The sequence below is a fragment of the Rhamphochromis sp. 'chilingali' genome (assembly GCF_963969265.1).
Source record: "Rhamphochromis sp. 'chilingali' genome assembly, chromosome: 16".
In the NCBI taxonomy this organism is placed as follows: domain Eukaryota; kingdom Metazoa; phylum Chordata; class Actinopteri; order Cichliformes; family Cichlidae; genus Rhamphochromis; species Rhamphochromis sp. 'chilingali'.
In genome coordinates, this window is record NC_137943.1 from 14,340,360 (window position 1) to 14,361,246 (window position 20,887).

General features: G+C 37.9%; 2 protein-coding genes across 3 annotated transcripts; one reads left to right on the forward strand and one right to left on the reverse strand.

The window, feature by feature from the left end:
• The first annotated feature begins 4,754 nt into the window (after window positions 1–4,754).
• Window positions 4,755–11,387, forward strand: LOC308383644 (uncharacterized protein). 2 transcript variants are annotated; one of them, XM_080861688.1, is made up of 9 exons: window positions 4,755–5,038; window positions 5,227–5,289; window positions 7,129–7,554; window positions 7,761–7,821; window positions 8,758–8,853; window positions 9,081–9,373; window positions 10,169–10,369; window positions 10,484–10,673; window positions 10,927–11,387. In XM_080861688.1, exons 1-5 carry the CDS (start codon window positions 4,937–4,939, stop codon window positions 8,814–8,816), a joined length of 711 nt encoding a protein of 236 aa, XP_080717814.1. In that variant the 5' UTR covers window positions 4,755–4,936; the 3' UTR covers window positions 8,817–8,853; window positions 9,081–9,373; window positions 10,169–10,369; window positions 10,484–10,673; window positions 10,927–11,387. The 2 variants fall into 2 exon arrangements, with proteins under 2 accessions (XP_080717814.1, XP_080717815.1); XM_080861689.1 differs by lacking the exons at window positions 10,169–10,369; window positions 10,484–10,673; window positions 10,927–11,387 and adding an exon at window positions 9,663–9,753.
• A 3,503-nt stretch (window positions 11,388–14,890) lies between these two features.
• On the reverse strand, window positions 14,891–16,902 carry LOC308413055 (uncharacterized protein; the record flags this gene model as incomplete). The annotated part of the gene is made up of 4 exons (XM_080907840.1): window positions 16,626–16,902; window positions 16,375–16,437; window positions 15,165–16,023; window positions 14,891–14,901 (listed from the first exon to the last, which is right to left on the reverse strand). Exons 1-4 carry the CDS (start codon window positions 16,725–16,727, stop codon window positions 14,891–14,893), a joined length of 1,035 nt encoding a protein of 344 aa, XP_080763966.1. The 5' UTR covers window positions 16,728–16,902.
• Window positions 16,903–20,887: the final 3,985 nt, after the last annotated feature.

A 20,887-nucleotide genomic window follows, 5' to 3' on the forward strand; every position in this document is an offset into this window, starting at 1 on the left:
AGTCACGGCATTCCTCTGCTGATTGTTTTCTTTTGTCACCATATGAATTGCCAGATTTTTTTGTGTCTTTTTATAACATTTTTTTCTGTGTGTGTATGTGTGTGTGTGTGGGCAAAGCCACTTGTTGTGTAGCATCTTCTAGCGGGAGATAATCATATAAGGGAGGAGACACAGACAGGAGGAGGAAGGGTGAAGCAGGGGAAGCGGGAGCATCAGAGGCCCCTCATGAGACTGGAAGGTAGCAAGGGACATTCCTCCATAAACCCATAAACTGGGAGGTGTAGTGCACGGAAACAGGTTGTTGTTATTTGGGAATGACTTTGGAGTCTAGACGGAGGAAAACTGCATTTTTTAAAAAAAAAAGTTAAAACCCAAAGCAGAGTGTTAGTGAGGGAAATATGTGTGTGTGTGGCTACCTCACAGAAAATAACCAGACAGTGACCCAGCCGTAAATACCAAAGATAATCCACACCTGCTGTGTTCACACTGGACCTGGGATGCACACACACACACACACACACACACATGCAGAGTTGCAGACAGATGCAGATTTGGATGCACGCACTTCCACGGAGCAGTCGTGCTGCATAGCAAACACAGCCTGTTTGTTATGTGGGAAGAGTTGAGTGCCTTTTTCCTTCAACCAGGGGATGGACTGCTCTGATCACACACAAATATGCACACACATGTTTAAATGAGGGGGAGTAGGGGGGACACACTGGGTGAAGGGGGTGCAGCACTGGAGGGGTCCTTGTGATCTTAAAGGGCCACTTTTTCGGACTCTCGGCACTTCTTTTCACACGGTGAGGGGAAACCATCGCTTGCCATTCCGTTTTTTTTTACACACCGACGAGATCGTATCATCTCACCAAGTCCTCTTTTCACGATACACACACGCACACACACTCCTCCCAGAGATATTTTTGTGTCATTTGTAATCCGAGAGTCGGCGTGTGTGTGTGTGTGTGTGTATTTAGCTGTTTACAAAGCCCTTCACTCCTGCTCTTTCCTGTCTCTCGATGGCCACCATTTCAATTTAACTGGTCTGAAAACAGAAAAAAAAAACCAGAAACCAAAAAAATATATATAAAAGAAACCTTCCATCTGCTGTCGACACATGATGCACATTGGTGATCCTCCCCCGCTCCCCCCTCTTCGCTGGTCCCTCTTTCCAGGGTAGCATTACAACAAGGCAGGCATGTGTAGACAGTTCATCTTGATATACCTCAAATCTTGACTGTAAAATTTAATGTAGTGAAACAATAAGGACAATGTTTAGCAATGAGCGTGACATTAAAGTCACAACAAAATGATTGTTTGGGGGGTTTTATTTATAATTTCTATGAAACAAAGTGTGGAGCTTAAACTGGTTTTTGGTTTGACAGCTTTCCAGTTTTTTATTTGTTTCTTTTAAATTGTGTGCAGATTTGAACCGAGTCCTTTTTTTAGACTGAAAGAAGGGGCATGACATGGGTGTAGAAAAGTGCATAAGGGATAAATAAAGAGGCAATGACACAATACACATGCAGCAAAAGAAAAGAAGAAATCAACAAATAACAACACATCAAAGACAGAATGATTTCTGTTTTGCATCATTTTCTTTTTGTTCGTTTGTGTTTGAAAATTGTTTCCTATGTGTGTTGAAGTGATTCACATATTAAAACAAAAAGAACGAACCAAAGCACCTCTGTCATTTAGGAGTGGGACGAGCGATTCTTTTTATGCATGGATCCTATATTAGTGTATATAACCTGCGGGATGATCTGTTCCTCCACAGGTGGAGGTAAGGGGGAGAAACTGGGGGGGAAACAAACGAAAGACAAACAAACAAAAAAAGCTGGGTTTTGGTTTTCAAGTACATTCTTTTACCCTTGTGTGTTTTATGTGCTGTTTGTGTATTTGTATAAAATATGTATATTTGTATGTCTTTGAGATTCATTACTGTGTGTTTCCCCCTGTTGTTGTAACCTTTCCCTTTGTGTCCAGTAGTCCCTGCACTTCCATCTCTATATATCTTCGTTTCATACCACAGCCGCGAGTGTGAGTGTGGAGTTTCTCTGCTTTATTTTTCTGCATTTAATCTAAATTTGATCACCCTGGCTGTTTGTCTGCTTTAGGAAACAGTCGAAGCTGAAACAAACGGACAGCCAGGCAGCTGAAATACGCTTCCTTCCAGTGTTTTAAAATGGCGTCATTTGCTTTTTCCTTCAGTCAGACCTTAGAGATCTTGAAGCCCCAGTGTCGATGTTCTCTCCCTCTTCCCTTACCAATCAATCAATCAGAGCCAAGTGTCTTTGTGATGGTAGAGACAATCAATTTCAAATAGAACGGAGACAAAAAAAAGAGGAAAGATGAAGGGAGAGAGAAAGAGAGCGATGGAGGAGGGCAGAGAAACTGACTGCACAAGAGAGATGGGAGCAGAGGGGGAGTGATACTTTCATTCCTTGTGTGTGTGTGTGTGTGCATGATCACCTTTAACCTCTGCAGAGTGACCTTTACGGTGGGGGTCCAGGCACCTTGGACCCTCCCCCGGCAATGAGGGAGCTAGTGGTGGGGATCTGACTTGTTAAGTGGACATCTAATCGAAGATGTTGATCAAATGCCTGCACACATGTGCACAGATGCATGCGACCATCAAGCAGAGAGCCTTTCCTCTGATCCTGATCTCGGTGATACAGTAAGGGTGGTGTCAGTCATGTGGGTCTGCCTTCAGTTTTTGGAGGAAGAATCAAGTAATAACTCGAGCAAATAATACACAAGGTGAAAACCAGTGTTGGTAAATTGTGTGTTTTGACGAAAACAAATAAAGAACGAAACAATTGGATGACTGATTTTCTACTTTTGTGTGATGCTTTTTACTATCTACTGTGGTACTCTGCTGCCACCTGGTGGCTCAAGAATGGTCGTGTTTGTTAGAAAATGTTTGATCAGAAACCAGGAGGGTCCTCAATTTACAGCTTCTCTCTACTCAGGTCAAATATCTCTAAATTCTTATTCTCCAGAGTTCAACCATCACCCCCTTTGTTTATTTATTTTTTACACTTATAGTAAATAAGGATTTAAATGTAAACAGGTAAGTTTAAAAAGTGCCCACAAAAACTGGAGATGGAGCTGGAGATGGCAGAGTTAAAGCCGTTGGGAGCGATGGAGAAGATTAGAAATGAGTATATCAGAAGGTTTGGGGACAAAATTAGAGGCAAGGCTGAGATGGTTTGAACATGTGCAGAAGAAGGATAGTGGATATACTGGACAAAGGATGTTCAGTGTGGAGCTGCTAGGCAGGAGGACAAGAGGAAGACCTCAGAGGAAGTCCATGGATGTAGTGAAAAAGGACATTAGAGGAAGATGATTGTCTCTGGCGACCCCTAAAGGCAGCAGCTGGAGGAAGAAGAGGAAGAACTCCCTGACTTTGTTGTATTGATTTTCTAAATTAATTTAAACATGCTGACATCTAAAATATTTAAACTTGTATAAAGTCCAAGATAAATATTATAAGATAAATATTTAAAAAAAATTAAAGCTAACAGTGCATATATAGAATAAGGGTTTGTTTCCATCCGTGCTCAGTTTCAGGTCTCCAGAAGTTGAGTCATCCATCCTTAAAATAAACTACCCGATGATGATATCACATCAAAGCTAAGATTTGCTTCACTGCACATGATTCAAAATTGAGTTTTTCTTGTGGAAAATCTAGACTGAGCCCATCCAAATAAGTAAATGTACATAAATAAAAAAAAAACAAAAAACAGAAGGTGATGTTTTTCTGAATCTTTGTCAATGATGGGAATAACGGCCTTACAAGTAACTGAGTTACAAGTTACTAATGGCGTTACTTTTTTCAGTAACGAGTAATCTAACTAATTACTATTCCTATCGTTACAACGGCGTTACTAACAAGAAAATGCGGTGTGGTCTATGGGGCGCCGTTTGTAAACTGAAACATGCCGAAATTAACAGCAACATTTTTCCACATTTAGCTCTAAATCTTACAAAAACATGTTTTTTCGAGTCATTTTTTACAACATTTAGTAAAATATTTGTAACTTTTCATATTTAAAACAGGATTTTAAATGTTAAATCTAAATGCTAAATGTTAAATCTAAATGTTAAATGTTAAATCTAAATGCTAAATGTTAAATGTAAATATTATATTTAAATGTAAATGTTAAATGTTAAATGTAAATATTATATTTAAATGTAAATGTTAAATGTTAAATGTAAATATTATATATAAATCTAAATGTTAAATGTTAAATCTAAATGTTATATATAAATCTAAATGTTAAATGTTAAATCTAAATATTATATATAAATCTAAATGTTAAATGTTAAATCTAAATATTATATATAAATCTAAATGTTAAATGTTAAATCTAAATGTTAAATGTTAAATCTAAATGTTATATATAAATCTAAATGTTAAATGTTAAATCTAAATGTTATATATAAATCTAAATGTTAAATGTTAAATCTAAATGTTATATATAAATCTAAATGTTAAATGTTAAATCTAAATGTTATATATAAATCTAAATGTTAAATGTTAAATCTAAATATTATATATAAATCTAAATGTTAAATGTTAAATCTAAATATTATATATAAATCTAAATGTTAAATGTTAAATCTAAATGTTATATATAAATCTAAATGTTAAATGTTAAATCTAAATGTTATATATAAATCTAAATGTTAAATGTTAAATCTAAATGTTATATATAAATCTAAATGTTAAATGTTAAATCTAAATGTTACGGGAAACTAAATATTTAGCTAATATGCAAATTTATTGTACGGGTCAACGGAAATACCAAAATAAAAGCTTCAAGAAAACCTCCCGCGCTAAAGTGTGCCGGTCGCGGTCAGGTTCTGTGTTTGCGCTCCTCTTACGGTCACTTTTGACTGCCATGAGCTGCTTCGACTATTCCCTACCAGCATGTCCAGCGATTTAGCTGAAAACATTGGAAGAGCCGTTTTGTCGGCCATCCAACGATTCAGCGGTAATGCACCCTCGACCTCACAAACGCCGCAGCACTTGGTAAGTTTATTGTATAGCATTTTGGACGGGTTGATAGCAGTGTTAGCAAAACTAGCAAAGCTAAATTACTTAGCTAGTCCTCAATTATTTCATTTGGTAGGCAGCAGACAGAGATCGAACATCATACAACTCTATTTATTTATTTGGTAGGTAGGTAACAGTCGTTCTTGATGTAAATGTTTCCTTAGGAATCCAGCAATGCACCTGGACCAAGTAGACCTGCCGTCTCCACTGGGATACCATACTGCTCGGTAGGCCTTCTTACACATATCATTTAACTCATTTATCATGAAATTTCCCCTTGTGGGACTAATAAAGGTATGTTATCTTATCTTAGCTGACTGGTTTTGATATACAGTCAGGTTCATAAGTAGTTGGATACAGACACATTTTCTAATGTTGCTTCTGTACATTACCAGAATGAATTAAAAATGAAACTACTCCAATGCAGTTGAAGTGCAGACTTTAAGTTTTAATTCAGTGGGTTGGACTAAATGAATGCATAAAAATGTGAGAGGGAAAAATTAATTTGTAAACACAATCCTATCATTTCAGAGGCTCTAAAGTAATTAGACAAATTAAATAACTGAAAATAAAATGATAATTTCTATTACTTTATTCAAAACCCTTTGTTGGCAATGACAGCCTGAAGTCTTGAAGTCATGGACACCACCAGATGCTGGCATTCCTCCTTACTAAGGCTCTGCCAGGCCTTTACTGCATTGGCTTTCAGTTGCTGTTTGTTTGTGGGCCTTTCTGTCCTAAATTTAGTCTTCAACAACTGAAATGTATGCTCAATTGGGTTAAAATCCAGTGACTGACTTGGCCATTCAAGAATATTCTATTTCTTTACTTTATTAAAGTCATGGGGTGCTTGGACTGTATGTTTTGGGTCATCTTCCATCTTTATTATTAAATGCTGCCCAATCAATGTGACTACTTTTAGCTGGACTTAAGCAGACAAGTATGTCTCTGAACACATTCAGCTGCTTCAGTCCTGTGTCACATATTCAGTAAACACTACCAGTGCCACTGGCAGCCATGCACGCCCAAACCATCACACTGCCTCTGCCATGTTTTACAGATGATGTGGTATGCTTTGGATCATGAGTCGTTCCACCCTTCTCCATACTTTTTTCTTGCCATCATTCTGGTAGAGGTTGATCTTGGTTTTATCTGTCCAAAGAATGTTTTTCCAAAATTTAGCTGGCTTTTACTAGATGTTTTTGTTTTTTGTTTTTGTTAAGTCCATTCTAGCCTTTCTATTCTTGAGGCTTATGAGTGGCTTGCACCTTGCAGTGAACCCTCTGTATTAGGGCTGTTCGATATGACGATATGAAAACATCTATCATTTCATATTATACGCTATCATTTGTTCTGTGGTGTCGCAAAATAAATTTTACGTCAATATTTTTCATCGTTTTGATGGTCACTGTAGTGGCTGTATTAATTTCTTAATTTTCTTTTTTCTGTTATGTTCTCTTTGACCGCATGTTGTCTGTTCACAGTAAAATTTTCAAAATGCAAACACTACGTCTCAAATCAATTCCAGGCCTTTTATCTGCTTAATTGGTAATGACATCATCATTTTAATATGGATACCCTAAATTAAAGCTTAGTCTGCACATCATGTCCATGATATAATTTTGATTGGAATATGTTTCAGTAAACGGGCAACAAAATAAAACTTGTTAGGGTCCAAATACACACTGACCTAATTGCAGGCCTTTGCTACTCTAATTGAGTGCTCAAAGCACTTTATACAACAGATCTCATTTACCCATTCACATGCACAGATTAATACAAGCACTTTTTCTGTCCAACATTCGCACACAGTCATAGTCGGATAAACTCATTGGGAGCTCTAGATTAGAGCACCTGGGAACTGAATCACCAACTTGACCAACAATCACCAAATGCTAATCTACAAGATACAAAAGGTTCAGTTTTCTGTGTAATGGGTAGACAATAGTAAGATGGTCTGAGTCTACAGTTTGTTTGTTTGTTTTTAATGAACAGATAACAGAAACCTTACGGATGTATTGTAATGCATAGGTGTCTATCTGTATCTGTGTTTGAATTCATTTCAGGTTCCTCTTCCATCAGTTCCTCAAGCTCATGCTACGCGCTCACATTTTGTGAGAAAAAACAAGACCTGCAAACACTATACAAAAGATGTTGTGTGCTTGCCCTTGTCTTCAGCATCAACGTTTCTCATACCGAGAGGAGATTCACGAGCAAAACTAGCACAAGATGGCCTTATTGGGAAGATCTCCTTTACATCTGACTGGTCTGAAGCACAACTTAGAGAAGAAATAGCAGCAATCTTCAGAAGAACATTTGCACTGTCAACTGGCCAGACATTCCCTTTTGAGTATTTGAGTACAATTAGAGGATGTAAACGACTAATGAAACCAAATGTTTCTAGCAGTTTTCTTTGGGGTGGCCAAGAAGTTGGCTCGATTTGTTCCACCACCTGCCTCTATATAATGGCAGGGATACAAAAACCTGCACAGGTAAACATTTTATATTGCAGTGCAGAAATATTTATTGTCTAAAAAGTGAGTCTGTTCCCTTAACATAATTTTATTAATTGTATTAATTAATATTGCAGTTTCAGCAGGTGTAAACAGTTTTTAGTGCAGCCATGTGCCTCTGTGTTACCAGTGATTTGGTGCAACTGTATTTGATTTTATGTAGAACATGCTTTCTTTTCCCTCAGGAGGAACCAGAAGAGCTGTCTGATAGTGACTTTGAAAGTCCAGTCTGCCGGAGAAGACGAGGTATGTGATGTGAATGAAAACCTAGTGAGGTTCTAAGCTCGATGACCAGTTAGATTTTGTTACTGCAGTGCGTAATAATTCCTGGGGGGTTTGTTTGATGAGAGCATCGTTAATTTGTCCGATTGGGGCGATCGTGGCTCAAGAGTTGGGAGTTTGCCTTGTAATCGGAAGGTTGCCGGTTCGAGCCCCGGCTCGGACAGTCTCGGTCGTTGTGTCCTTGGGCAAGACACTTCACCTACCGCCTACTGGTGTTGGCCAGAAGGGCCGATGGCGCGATATGGCAGCCTCGCCTCTGTCAGTCTGCCCCAGGGCAGCTGTGGCTACAACTGTAGCTTGCCTTCACCAGTGTGTGAATGGGTGGATGACTGGGTGTGTAAAGCGCTTTGGGGTCCTTAGGGGGGACTAGTAAAAGTGCTATACAAATACAGGCCATTTACCATTTTAATGTTTACGAATTATCACAGGTGATTACAGCCAAGGAGGAATATGTGCCCAACTTTCACTTAAACTAATATAAGGATATATAAAGGCTGTTAACATTATGAAGCAAGTCATGCTGACCTTCTTTCCTTTGTTCAGTGCATCATGCGTTGTCTACAACACCAGGTGAAAGTGAGGCCAAGCATCAGGAAACAGAGAGCTGCATTCAAGAGAGTGAAAATGAGGGACAGGCAGAGGGACAGCAGATGTTTCCATATAATGTGGCAGAATTTGTGTAAGCTGTTGTCTAGGGGTTAAAGAAATCCTTCATTTTAGATGTTGTTTAGGATATTGTTTTGATGCAAGTTTCCAATTTGCATGTTTGGGTTTTTTTTGCTGAATGACTGCAACTTTAGGATTTACATTTAATTTTTTTTTTTTTTTTTAATGATGTAGTGTGAGAAATTCTTCAAGGCTGACATGTTTTATGATTTCTAATATCTCTTATCTACTTAGCCCTATTTTTCTGGAGGAAGATGAAGCTCTTGAAGAGGCAATTCAGCGTAGCCTCCTAGAAGAGTCTGATAGACAGAGTGAAGTTCATATTTCAAGGTAAGATTTGAAAGTAACCTTTGATAATTGAATATTTTATTTGCATCTTTACTTGCATCATTTTTTTGCAGTTACACAATTACAAAGGTAATTGCTCATTTCTGACTAATTTAATATGGACTATCACAACATAATTATATGTTGTAACTCTGTGCACTTGAGTCAAATGTACAGCAAATTTCCATTTTTCCCCAAGATCTGTTTGTCATTGTCCCTTTTTTATATAGGTCTTTTAAGAAGCTCAGCAAAGAAGAAATTGAAGGTCTTCTTAGAGCTCATAGTGAGAAAGTCATTACACCAGGAACAAGACAACTCCATATCAGTCGAGCCAATGTGTGGTCGACTGCTTTGCGTCAGTTCAAGAGACCCAAGTTTGCAGAAAGCTGTGAGATGCTTTATGTCACATTTGCAAGCGATGAACATGATACAGAGGAAGATGCTGCTGACCTTGGGGGGCCAAGGCGGGAGTTTTTCCGTTTACTGGTGAAGGCCATCTTTCAGGACAGTGGTGCTTTTGAAGGTAATAGGATTTCACAGTCAAACTAACTAACTTACTTACTTACTTACTCAAGGCCTAAAGGCTTGTTGACGACACTCGTTTTTATAATGTTACAAACGCAACAACCACCTGATCTGAACATTGTTTGACAGAACATTAACAAGTTAATAAATGACTACAGATAATAAATCTGTTATGTTCTGTGTGTCTGAAACAGTAAAAAAAAAAAGTAATACATTTTTGTCTGTCAATCTCAAGATATCAGTTTGGGGTCTGTACAGAATATACTTTTTTGTGTGTTATTTTTCAGCTACACCAAATGGATGCACACTGAAATTTAACATCCTACACTTGCAAAATGGAGTATATCGAACCATTGGCAGGATGTTGTCCACGATAATGGTGCAAGGTGGAGAAGCACCTGCCTTTCTCTCTCCACATGTAGTAGACTACATTGTGTCAGGAGACATTCTTCAAGTACACCTAACACCGGATGATATAGGTGACCCTGAGTTAAGAGAGAATCTGAAAAAGGTGAATTGCAATATTATAACAAGAATATTGTAATATTTCCTATATTCACAAGTCTTCTGGTCTTCTTTTATAATATATAATAAATACACTTTTGGTTATTAGAGGCAATTCCATGTATTATATTTTCAATTTGTTTCCTTTTTGTTAAAAAAAAATATTGGTGAAATACAGCCAAATAAACCAAAACAAAAACGTTTCGAGTCCAATTAAAATGAACCATCTGCAGTATTTGTGTACACTGGTAAAAAACAAACATTTAAAGTGTTTTTCTTAAATATTTAGGTTGTAAATGCAACAACTCAACATGATTTGGAGGAAGCAGTCAGCTGCTGCGACTCATGGCGATATCAAGTTGAAGGTCTTCCACTCACAGTCACCATGGCCAATAAAGATCTGTTTGTGAAAAATGCAGCTCTATACCTTGCAGTTCTGCAACGGCAAAGCTGTTTCGATCAACTAACTGATGGCTTGTCCTACTATGGAGTGAGAGTTATATTTTTTCTGTATCAATTGGTCATTATTTTATAATCATTTAGAGTGAGCTACTTTTTATATTTAAAACTGGAATTTAACCATTATTTAAACTTTTCTGTCTAGATTTTATCACTCCTGAGAGAGAACCCCAGTTTGCGTGTTCTGCTTGACCTATCGGGGGAGGACAAAGATCTGACAGCCAGTTTAATTGCTGGGGTTCTCAGGCCAAGCTATTCTGTCCTTGGGAGCAACAGAAGAGTTAGAGAGGAGCTGATGGTGGTCAAATTTCGGGAATTTCTCCAGTGTGTCGAAAGTAAGCAGAAATTCACATAATGTAGTCTGGCCATGAAACAATTCGGGACACTAAAGTAAAACTTTGTCTTTTTATGTCACATGCGCGCACACAAAACAGGAATAAAGATGTATGATAGCTTACAACTGACAAGCAAGGCAAAGACAGAACCTCTGTATTTTTTTATAAAAACATTAGCCATCATTTAGTTGTTAGCTCAAGCTTTAACTATTTTAGTGTCCCCAGGTTAACGGTGGTTTTTCTTTGTTTTTAGATGAAGAGCTGAGAGACTCACTTGGAGAAAGGACTCTTACCAAGGATGAAGAGGCATTTGTGAAGGCTTTGAGGCCTGGGCCCTATTTCAGGAAGCCGGTTTAGTGGAAAAACTGAGTAAGTATACCCTGAGTTAACGAAAACTCTGGGTTTTCGGTTTCACAAAGCGAGTTCAGCTGAAGCCTGAGTGAGTCACTATGACGACACACGCCGTGAAGCTAACCTGCCCCCTAGCAGGTTTACTACAACTAACCCTGACTGTCTCCGCCTCTTTGTCAGAAACCTGACAGTAGGAAGTGTCGGACATGGCGTGCCACTTCCTTGAAGAGCCAGTAGATCGTGAAGCCCAAATTCTCCGCAGAGCTCTCCGCCGGGAGAGAGTGATCAGAGCGCGTTTGGACATTTTATCATTTCCTGATGATTTTCTGTGCGAACGTTACCGTTTCTCAGCACAATCTATAAGTTATGTGAATAACATCCTCAGGCCATATATTACGCATGTGACACATCGCGGACATCCTCTCAGTTCTGTACATATTATTTGTATCGCACTTCGGTTTTTTGCAAACGGGAGCTTTCTGTATAATATTGGTGATGCTGAGCACGTTTCCAAGGCTACCGTCTGTCGGGCAGTCAGGAATGTTACAGTTGCACTGAAACGTCTCCTGTACTCGTTTGTGGTGTTCCCCGGTCATAGACCCACAAGATTCATCAAAGAGGGATGCCACAAAATTGCAGGTATCAGGATGACCAAAACTTAATTTATGATGTGGTGATACTTGGACTACTACTTAAATTGTACATTTATTTTCACGGTTCCCAGGCGTGATTGGCTGTATAGATGGTACTCACATTCCAATCATTGCTCCTTCAGTAAATGAAGGAGACTATGTGAACAGGAAGTCTTTCCACAGCATTAATGTACAGGTACATAGTTCCCTGTAGCATTTCAAACTAACAAATTATTTCATCATAGTAATGGATGCTAATTTGTGTTCTCTGCACTGTGAAGATCATATATGATGCTGCCAACATTATCACAAATGTGGAAGCCAAGCGGCCAGGCTCTGTCCATGACTCACAAATATTCCGTGAATGTACACTGAGCACAATTTGGACATGGTGAGTTGAGAATACTTTAAAATATATAAAGACCAATTGCTTCAGGGACATTTGAACTGAAGTGTATCCTTCTGTCTTAGGAGAGTTCACTGGCTACTTGCTTGGTGATAGGGGGTATCCATGTTTACCCTATTTGCTTACCCCTTACCCTGACCCTGAACCGGGCCCACAGCAGCGATATAATCTGGCTAATTGCAGGACAAGAGCCAGAATTGAAATGACTATCGGAATGCTTAAGGCCCGGTTCCAGTGCCTGCAAAGACTCAGGGTCACCCCAGAAAGGGCATGTGACATTATTGTGGCATGTGTGATTCTTCACAACATTGCCACAATTAGAGGAGAACACTGTCCTTCTGAACCAAACATCAGCAGTGATCCAAACCATGAACATCCTGACCCTCCCACGGACATACAAGATGGAAGCGCAGTCAGAGACACCATATGTCACAATCATTTCTTTTGACCCATCACCTCAACATGTTGAAAGAAGAATAAACAGATTTTTTGTTCAACTGGCTTTATTGGTCGCCTGTATTTCCTGTACACAAAGTATTAAAAGATGTACACCTCATAAAGTGTCTCTGTTGCTTCTTCCTCTGTAACAGCTGTCAATGTTTCTTCATTATTTTCCTGTAGTAAAGAAATAAACAACATTGCTGTTCTACTGTAAACTCATCTAATCTGTGGAGTATTACTCACAACTGCATGTTGGTCTGGCTCAACAGGAGGGTGTACTGCATCTGGTGCAGCACACCATCACCATCAACTGATAGAATATGAGGTTTATACAGGTCACTTATAACTTACAAGGGACCAAATGGCAATTAACAAACATACCAATCACCTTACACTTCATTGTCATTATGCTCTCAAGGACAACCAAGACTGAGGGAAGGCAAAATCAGTCGGAAAATTACTTCACTACAAAATAATCCATTATGGTGAAGAGTTTATCAGATGAATGAGTGGCACTGCAAAGGTGACTGTGAAGAAAGGATGTATGCACATCATGTATTATTTTGAATTTACCCCTTATGTCGGCACTTGTGTCTTGCGGGGTTATTGACTCAGAGGATGTCCCCGCAGAGATGCCTTCGGCCACAGGGCGCCCACTGTTTTGGCTGAGGGCCAACTGCTCAGCCTCTGTGTAGTGGTGGTGGAGGACCCCCACCTGTTTTTCGGGCCTCCGCTTTTTTTCTGTTGGCTATAACGGGCCACATTTGAGCATACAGAGTAAGCAAATATGTACTTGTAATGTGCTCAGATAATTTCAATAAGTGCTTACAGAAAGGAAATTAATGTAGCCTCTAACTGCAATTGATTTACATGGGACAAACAGACCAAGCACTATGGCTCATAATACAATTACACCTTACCTGTTTGGACTATATTTTTATATTTCATTTTTACTTGCTGCCAGGCACGTTTGGGGCCTGTTGGGTTGCACCTGCGCTCACATCACATCACAAAATAAAATGTATAAAATAACAAATAACATATGATAAAATAATGTGTTAAATGGGTGGAAATCCCTAGATCAATGTTTAAATTAACACTCACGCATTGACTCTGTCAGCTATGCATGCTCCCTTTCTTTTGCAGCTGTGGCTGTGTTACTTTTTTCCGCGGAATTTGTATGTTATCGGCATATGCTGCCATCAGAATTTCGGCCTCAAGCGCTGTGACATACATTGACCGCGCCTTCTTTCCCTCCGTCTCCATGGTGACTCGCTTAATCTGTGCTCCGCTTATCAGGGCTTTATGTATCCTCGTCCGCGCGCTTCACTTGGGGTTAAAGCAACTCCGCGTTGACTGAACTAATTGTTATCAGCCTTTCTGAAACCGAATATTCCGAGTTGGACAGTTCGGGGTTACTCAACCCTGCGTATCGTTTTTCACTCTGAGTTTTCTAAACCGGCTTCCTGAAACAGGGCCCTGGTCACATCTTGGCTTTTGCCACCGGGAGCAGCAAGGTTCCAGCCATAGGTTTTCAACCAGCTCCTAAAATAACATTCATTCACGATGAAAGCAAACATCTCCCGATTGCACACACATGTGCAAATGAGCTTCAGCTTTTTGTGAATGAAACAACAATGGCTGATGATGATGCTTTTCATTACTGCTTCTTAGTAGCACTCATGAATGGAGCTTTATTCAGCACCATCTAAACATGTTCCAAAAAAAGTGAAATTAAAATGGTGGGTTTGTTAACTCTAATCCTGTTCATTAATTGTAGTTTCAAGTAACTTTGCTTCATACAAGATAGTTGAAATAAATTCTGACTGCATTTAATGTTGAAATGTAATAATTTTCAAAGCTTCAATAGATTTATAAAAATGCTAACTCTGTATTTTCAACGACAAATCAATAAAGTCACTGGTGTAATACAATAATTTTATTAAGCTTTTCTTTTTTAAACAAGGACACTTCAAAACAGTTTATGCACAGAGTATACTAAACATGCTTTGTAGAACAAGCCAGGATTACTTAGACATCTAACAGCAACATTTATTAAGACTATTGCAACTTTACAATGATTAAAACAATACTGTAGATAATCTTGTGAATTGATTTAAAGACTGACTGTTCCGTGTTGATAATTTTCACTGTTATACTGTATTACAGTGTGAATTTGATCTTCAATCTGAATAACTGGTTTTACCCATAAACTAAAAGTGGTTGTAGCCTTCTGAATAGCCTATGAGTCACTGTCAGTCATTAACTCTGAGTCCTTATGTGGCAGGAGGCATCACTGCTAGAGGGGAGGGGCTTCTGCAGTAGTACAAAAACTGCATTTGCTGTACAGCATTTAAGAATATTAAGTGTCATCACTCTTTAGAACATCACTGGTATCCTGTGGTTGAGGTCACACATTTACAAGTTTGTTAAAAATATACTGCTGTGTTTGTTGAAACAATGTTTTACCATTATTGTTGTCTTCTTCAAAAGGGTGAATGCTTGTATATAGCTCTTGTAAATCGCTGTCATTTAATGGGACAAACCTACTTTCAGAGTTTGACAAGGAGGGTATGGAGACCTCTGCTGTACAAAGTTCTGGGTTGTGACGATGAGACACATGAGTTCCGCAGGCAAAAAGCTGGATGGGAGTTCTATTACCTTCAGTGGAAACAGAGTGATTGTTATATCCAGCTTTGAATTCCTTCAAAGTGCGGTTGATTCGTGGTAGAGTCACATAATGAAGGCAAAATAGGTCTGTTGCATTTTCTAAGTCTAGGATACCAAGTGATTCCAATTCATAAAATATAGGTGCATAAATGCGGCTACAGTTGTTGTTTAAGTCTCGGTTGAAACGCTCAATCCTCTGGTTGTGCACAGAACTTCCCATTAAGACAGAGCTTTCACCCCTGCTTGCTCGCATGTCCTCCCAAATCTGAGCATTCTCTCCGTGATCAGTCCTGATATGCAGGGGTCTGCCAAATTGTCCAACAGCTGCAGTAAAGAGGGCTTTCACAGTCTCAGCTCGATTATTGCTGGAGCACTGAAGAAACATCAACATCCTGCTGTATCCATCTATTGCACCATGAACAACAAACTTCCAACGAATCAGTTTGTGATTTCCATCTATGTGCCATATGAAATTTGGATGAGGCACAGAATATACTCGCCGAGCAACTGCAGTTCTTCTCCTGGATAGAACACCAGCCGAGTCCACCCTCCGCAGTGACTTTCTTACGCGCCATCTTTGAACCACTATGTTTTTGGAACGCAGATGACCCATCAGCATCACTTCTCCAACATTTGGATGTTCAGTTTTTATTTGGGACACTATCTGATCTAACTCATGGTCACTGATTACATTGAATTTTGACTCTGAGATATTATAGTCTTGCAGTAACTTATACAGAGTGGGCCTGGAGATGGAAAGGATAGATGCAGCTTCAGTAAAAGATGTTTTCAGGGAAAGAACATTTTCCAATTCCTCTTTGGAAATCTGAAGCCTTCCTTGGTAACCATCCTAGAACACGGCACAGAAAATCTCAATGAGCACAATTCTATAACAAAAGATGGGTAATTTGAGGCAATTGTACTGTGACAGATTAGCTAGAGTAATATTTTATCAATAGTTTTAAAATATGAAAGTGAGCAATCAAAAGACACTTCACAGCAAAAACAGTAATAAAATATGACGTAAAACTTGTGAATGTTGTTGGTGGTGATGTGACACTGCTAGTGATGGACCCCTAAGAAGATGAAATGTATGTAGAATCAGAATCATTACTTTGACAGGATTTAATTTAAGGTGACATATTACACCAAAGAAAAAACAAAAATTAGTCAGCTAAATGATATGTGTAAGAAGGCCTACCGAGCAGTATGGTATCCCAGTGGAGACGGCAGGTCTACTTGGTCCAGGTGCATTGCTGGATTCCTAAGGAAACATTTACATCAAGAACGACTGTTACCTACCTACCAAATAAATAAATAGAGTTGTATGATGTTCGATCTCTGTCTGCTGCCTACCAAATGAAATAATTGAGGACTAGCTAAGTAATTTAGCTTTGCTAGTTTTGCTAACACTGCTATCAACCCGTCCAAAATGCTATACAATAAACTTACCAAGTGCTGCGGCGTTTGTGAGGTCGAGGGTGCATTACCGCTGAATCGTTGGATGGCCGACAAAACGGCTCTTCCAATGTTTTCAGCTAAATCGCTGGACATGCTGGTAGGGAATAGTCGAAGCAGCTCATGGCAGTCAAAAGTGACCGTAAGAGGAGCGCAAACACAGAACCTGACCGCGACCGGCACACTTTAGCGCGGGAGGTTTTCTTGAAGCTTTTATTTTGGTATTTCCGTTGACCCGTACAATAAATTTGCATATTAGCTAAATATTTAGTTTCCCGTAACATTTAGATTTAACATTTAACATTTAGATTTATATATAACATTTAGATTTAACATTTAACATTTAGATTTATATATAACATTTAGATTTAACATTTAACATTTAGATTTATATATAATATTTAGATTTAACATTTAACATTTAGATTTATATATAATATTTAGATTTAACATTTAACATTTAGATTTATATATAACATTTAGATTTAACATTTAACATTTAGATTTATATATAATATTTACATTTAACATTTAACATTTACATTTAAATATAATATTTACATTTAACATTTAACATTTACATTTAAATATAATATTTACATTTAACATTTAGCATTTAGATTTAACATTTAAAATCCTGTTTTAAATATGAAAAGTTACAAATATTATACTAAATGTTGTAAAAAATGACTCGAAAAAACATGTTTTTGTAAGATTTAGAGCTAAATGTGGAAAAATGTTGCTGTTAATTTCGGCATGTTTCAGTTTACAGACGGCGCCCATAGTGGTCGCGTTACTATTTTTTAACAAACAGACGGTTGAAGCTGTCTTCAGTTTACCGTAATCTGGGCGCTACAGCTTTAAGCAGCTGCTCACGCCTGCGGAGGCAATCACTTTCTGCCTGAAGATCACTTTTTGGCACAACACCTGGAACTAGGGGGCAAAGCAATCGCATGAGTGCTGCTGTTTGACTGAGGAAGAATAAAGTAGTCGTCGTTAGCCAATCACACGACCACTTTAAGATGACAAAGCAAAAGGGTGAGATATACCAGTTTTTAAATTGTGTTTTTCCTCAATAGTTTCCTCATGTTTGCTGTCTAAGGACAGCGCTAGCAAACGCTCTCTGCTTATGACCAAAAAATTAAAAACAAACGAAACAAAACAAAAAACAGCCTGTTCGTTTTGGTAGAAAAATGCACCATGTTGACCAATCAAAAAATGATATGGCAACATGATATTTGGTTGTTTAGGAAGTGGAGGAAGTTTTAGGAGTGACAGCGAGAGAAAGAGAGAGAGAGGGAGAGAGAGAGAGAGAGAGAGAGAGATAAAGACAGCAGAAAGAGAGAGAGCGAGTTTTGAGATGTGAGATATTTGTGACGTTTAGCGTGTTTGGGGTGTGTAGTGAATGTGTTGTCTTATGTAGTTAGTGTAGTGTGTAGTGTTGTGGATAGTTTTGTGTTCTGTGTCAGAACAATGAGGCGACTGCTGTCTCCAGGTAGAAACAGGAGTGATACACCTGCTGCTGTCAGACCTGCAGGTATCAGGCTGTGATGTTCTCCTTTATAGTGGATAGAAATAATTTTTTTGGAGTGGCACAAATAATTTGTGTGGCATCTTATTGAATGCAGAACAGCTGACACGTGAGGTTGTGCTGAAAAGAATGATACCAAACAAAGTAAATAGTTTTTAAAGGTGAAATGTAGAGGAAACATCAAAAGTAGTCAAAAATGGCCAATTATACCCTGGACCCCAGAGGGTTGAACCTTTCTTTCTTTCTTTTCTTTTTTTTTAAAAGTAAAGCAATAGTTACTTTTCAAGTTATTAATTACTTTTAGAATCTTGTAACTCAGTTACTAACTCAGTTACTTTTTTGAAGAAGTAACTAGTAACTATAATTAATTACTTTTTCAAAGTAACTTGCCCAACACTGATCTTTGTTAACAAGGGTAAGTACAGACTAATTATAATAAGTAGCTCTGCGGTCTTTTATCAACAAAGACTTTTAAAAAAAGTACAACATAAACACTTTTTTTCTAAAAAAAAAAAAAGGTCTCCTGGATAATTGTTTAATTTCTGAGAATGAACCTGGTTAATTTTGGAAAGTTATTATTTTACTCATTGGTTGTGGGTATTTACATAATTGCTTTTTTAAGTGTGTGTAATTTATTTGTTCAATCTAAAACACATTAGGTCTCCAGAATTAATAACACCTTATGTTTGAGTGTTCCTGGAGCTGTGGTGCTAAATCTTGAGAGAAGCCTTTGGCTGTCAGAGTGTCACATTAATGCTCACAAACCTAACGTACAACTGCACAATCAGACATGCTTTGTAATTTTACCTCCATGTGTCATACAGTGGTTTTTAAATTAAACAGTCGAGATGTGACTGAAGTGCACAGTTTCAGCTTTAACTCGAAGGCTTTAACAAAACTTTGCTTTCACGACTTATAATTGTTATTATTAAACTATAGGAATTTCTATTCATGTTTAGTCTCCTATTTTCAGCTGCTCAAAAGTAGCCGGACAAACCAATGAACATTTTTACAATGACTGAAGTCCTGAAACCATGGACATTACCAGATGTTGTGTTTCCTCCTTCTCGTTCTTGTGTGTAACCAGTGGTTTGGACCTCGCTCTAAATTTTTGTGAAGGTGTCTCTTAATTGTAGACTAACTATAGATACTACTACCTTCTCCAGAGAGCTCTTTACTTGGTTAGATATTGTGAAGTTGATTTTAACCATGCCGTCATACATGTTAGTTATCCTCTGAGCCAAGCTGGTCAGTGCGTTCTTTCTTTTAAAGAATGAATCACATTGTTGATTTGGCTGCTTCTAAAGGTTTTGCTTTCTCTCCAAAAGGTTTTTGGTTTGATAGTCTGATGATGGCCTTCTTCACTTGTACAGACGTCTCTTTGAGCCCTTTAAACCAGATGTTTGAAAGCCTTAATTAATCATGAAATAATAGGATAACAGGCCTAACTATCATCAATTGTCAAGATAATTTTGAACTTCTGAAAATTGGGAACTGAAAATAGAAATGGCTGTAACTCATTTACTACGGTACTTTAGGTAAAGCTCTTAAATTAAAGCTAAAAGTCTGCACTTCAATCACATCTTGGTTTCAATTGAAATCCTCTCTGGTGGTGTACAGAGTAAAAATAACAATGACTGTTCAAAAACATATGGACTTAATTGTAGTTCTGAAGATCTACAAACGTGTGTAATGTTTGGTTCAACGTGGTGACATAAGCTTGTGTATTACTGGGCCATTCTATAATTAGAGTCCACAATATATCTTTTTGAAATATCAATTTCAAGCTATGATCAACTTTTAATAAAAAAATTAAATAAATAAAAATAAAAAAGGGTTCCATCATTACAATACACTACACTCGAATTAGTATTAGCTTTTTTGCGTGGTTCAATTTGCTAAATGTCATGTTTTACTACTCATAATTATTATTCAGATGCATGTTTTTTGTGTATTATTTTCATTATTATTTGTTCAAAAATAACCATTAAAACATGAAAACATTGTTTTAGAATAGAATAGAATAGAATAGAATAGCCTTTTACTGTCATTGTATATGAACAATGAAAATGTGGATTATTCACTTTCTTCGTGACCAAGAAATTTCTGTAATGTCTATTACTCAGCAATAGTTTGCCTCAAAGTCACATAAGCATCAAATGATTTCAGCCCCTTATGTGGAGCAAATTTAAAATAGGGGAGACCGGGGATAGTTGTAACATTTTTGACATTTCTGTCTGTAACTTGGAGGTCTTTTAAGGTAGTGGATTCAAAATGTAATGCAAAGTATTTACATGTCTCTGCTATTAAATAGTGCAGCTATTTTCTCTGCAGCACAATTACCCATTGCATGGTATGGTCTCAAACACGAAGAGTGAAATGTTACAATTAACCCCATAGTCTGGGTTAGTTGTAACATATCCTGGGGTGAAATGTAACACAATGAAATAAGGGTACTAACAAAACATTAACGTGTAATCTTTGTTTATTCAACACATGAATGCACTTAGAGCCATTTATGTAGCTGTGTGTGTGTGTGACAGAATGCAGAAATCTAGCTTTTGAACATATTCCAACCCCCCAAAAAAGACAAATTATGGAATTTTCTGCAACTGAATATTTCATTAACTTTGGTTGGTCTTCCTTGAGTTTGGCCTCATTGGCTCAGTGGGCATTATAACCTACAACTCTTGCACCAATTTTGAACATAACAATGAAGCTGAAA

Excerpts from the sequence above, each read along its gene's own strand:
- LOC308383644 (XM_080861688.1), top strand. The coding sequence starts at position 4,937 with ATGTCCAGCGATTTAGCTGAAAACATTGGAAGAGCCGTTTTGTCGGCC. Across the intron at positions 5,290-7,128 it reads CTGGGATACCATACTGCTCG|GTTCCTCTTCCATCAGTTCC; the intron begins GTAGGCCTTCTT and ends AATTCATTTCAG. Across the intron at positions 7,822-8,757 it reads AGTCTGCCGGAGAAGACGAG|CCCTATTTTTCTGGAGGAAG; the intron begins GTATGTGATGTG and ends TTATCTACTTAG.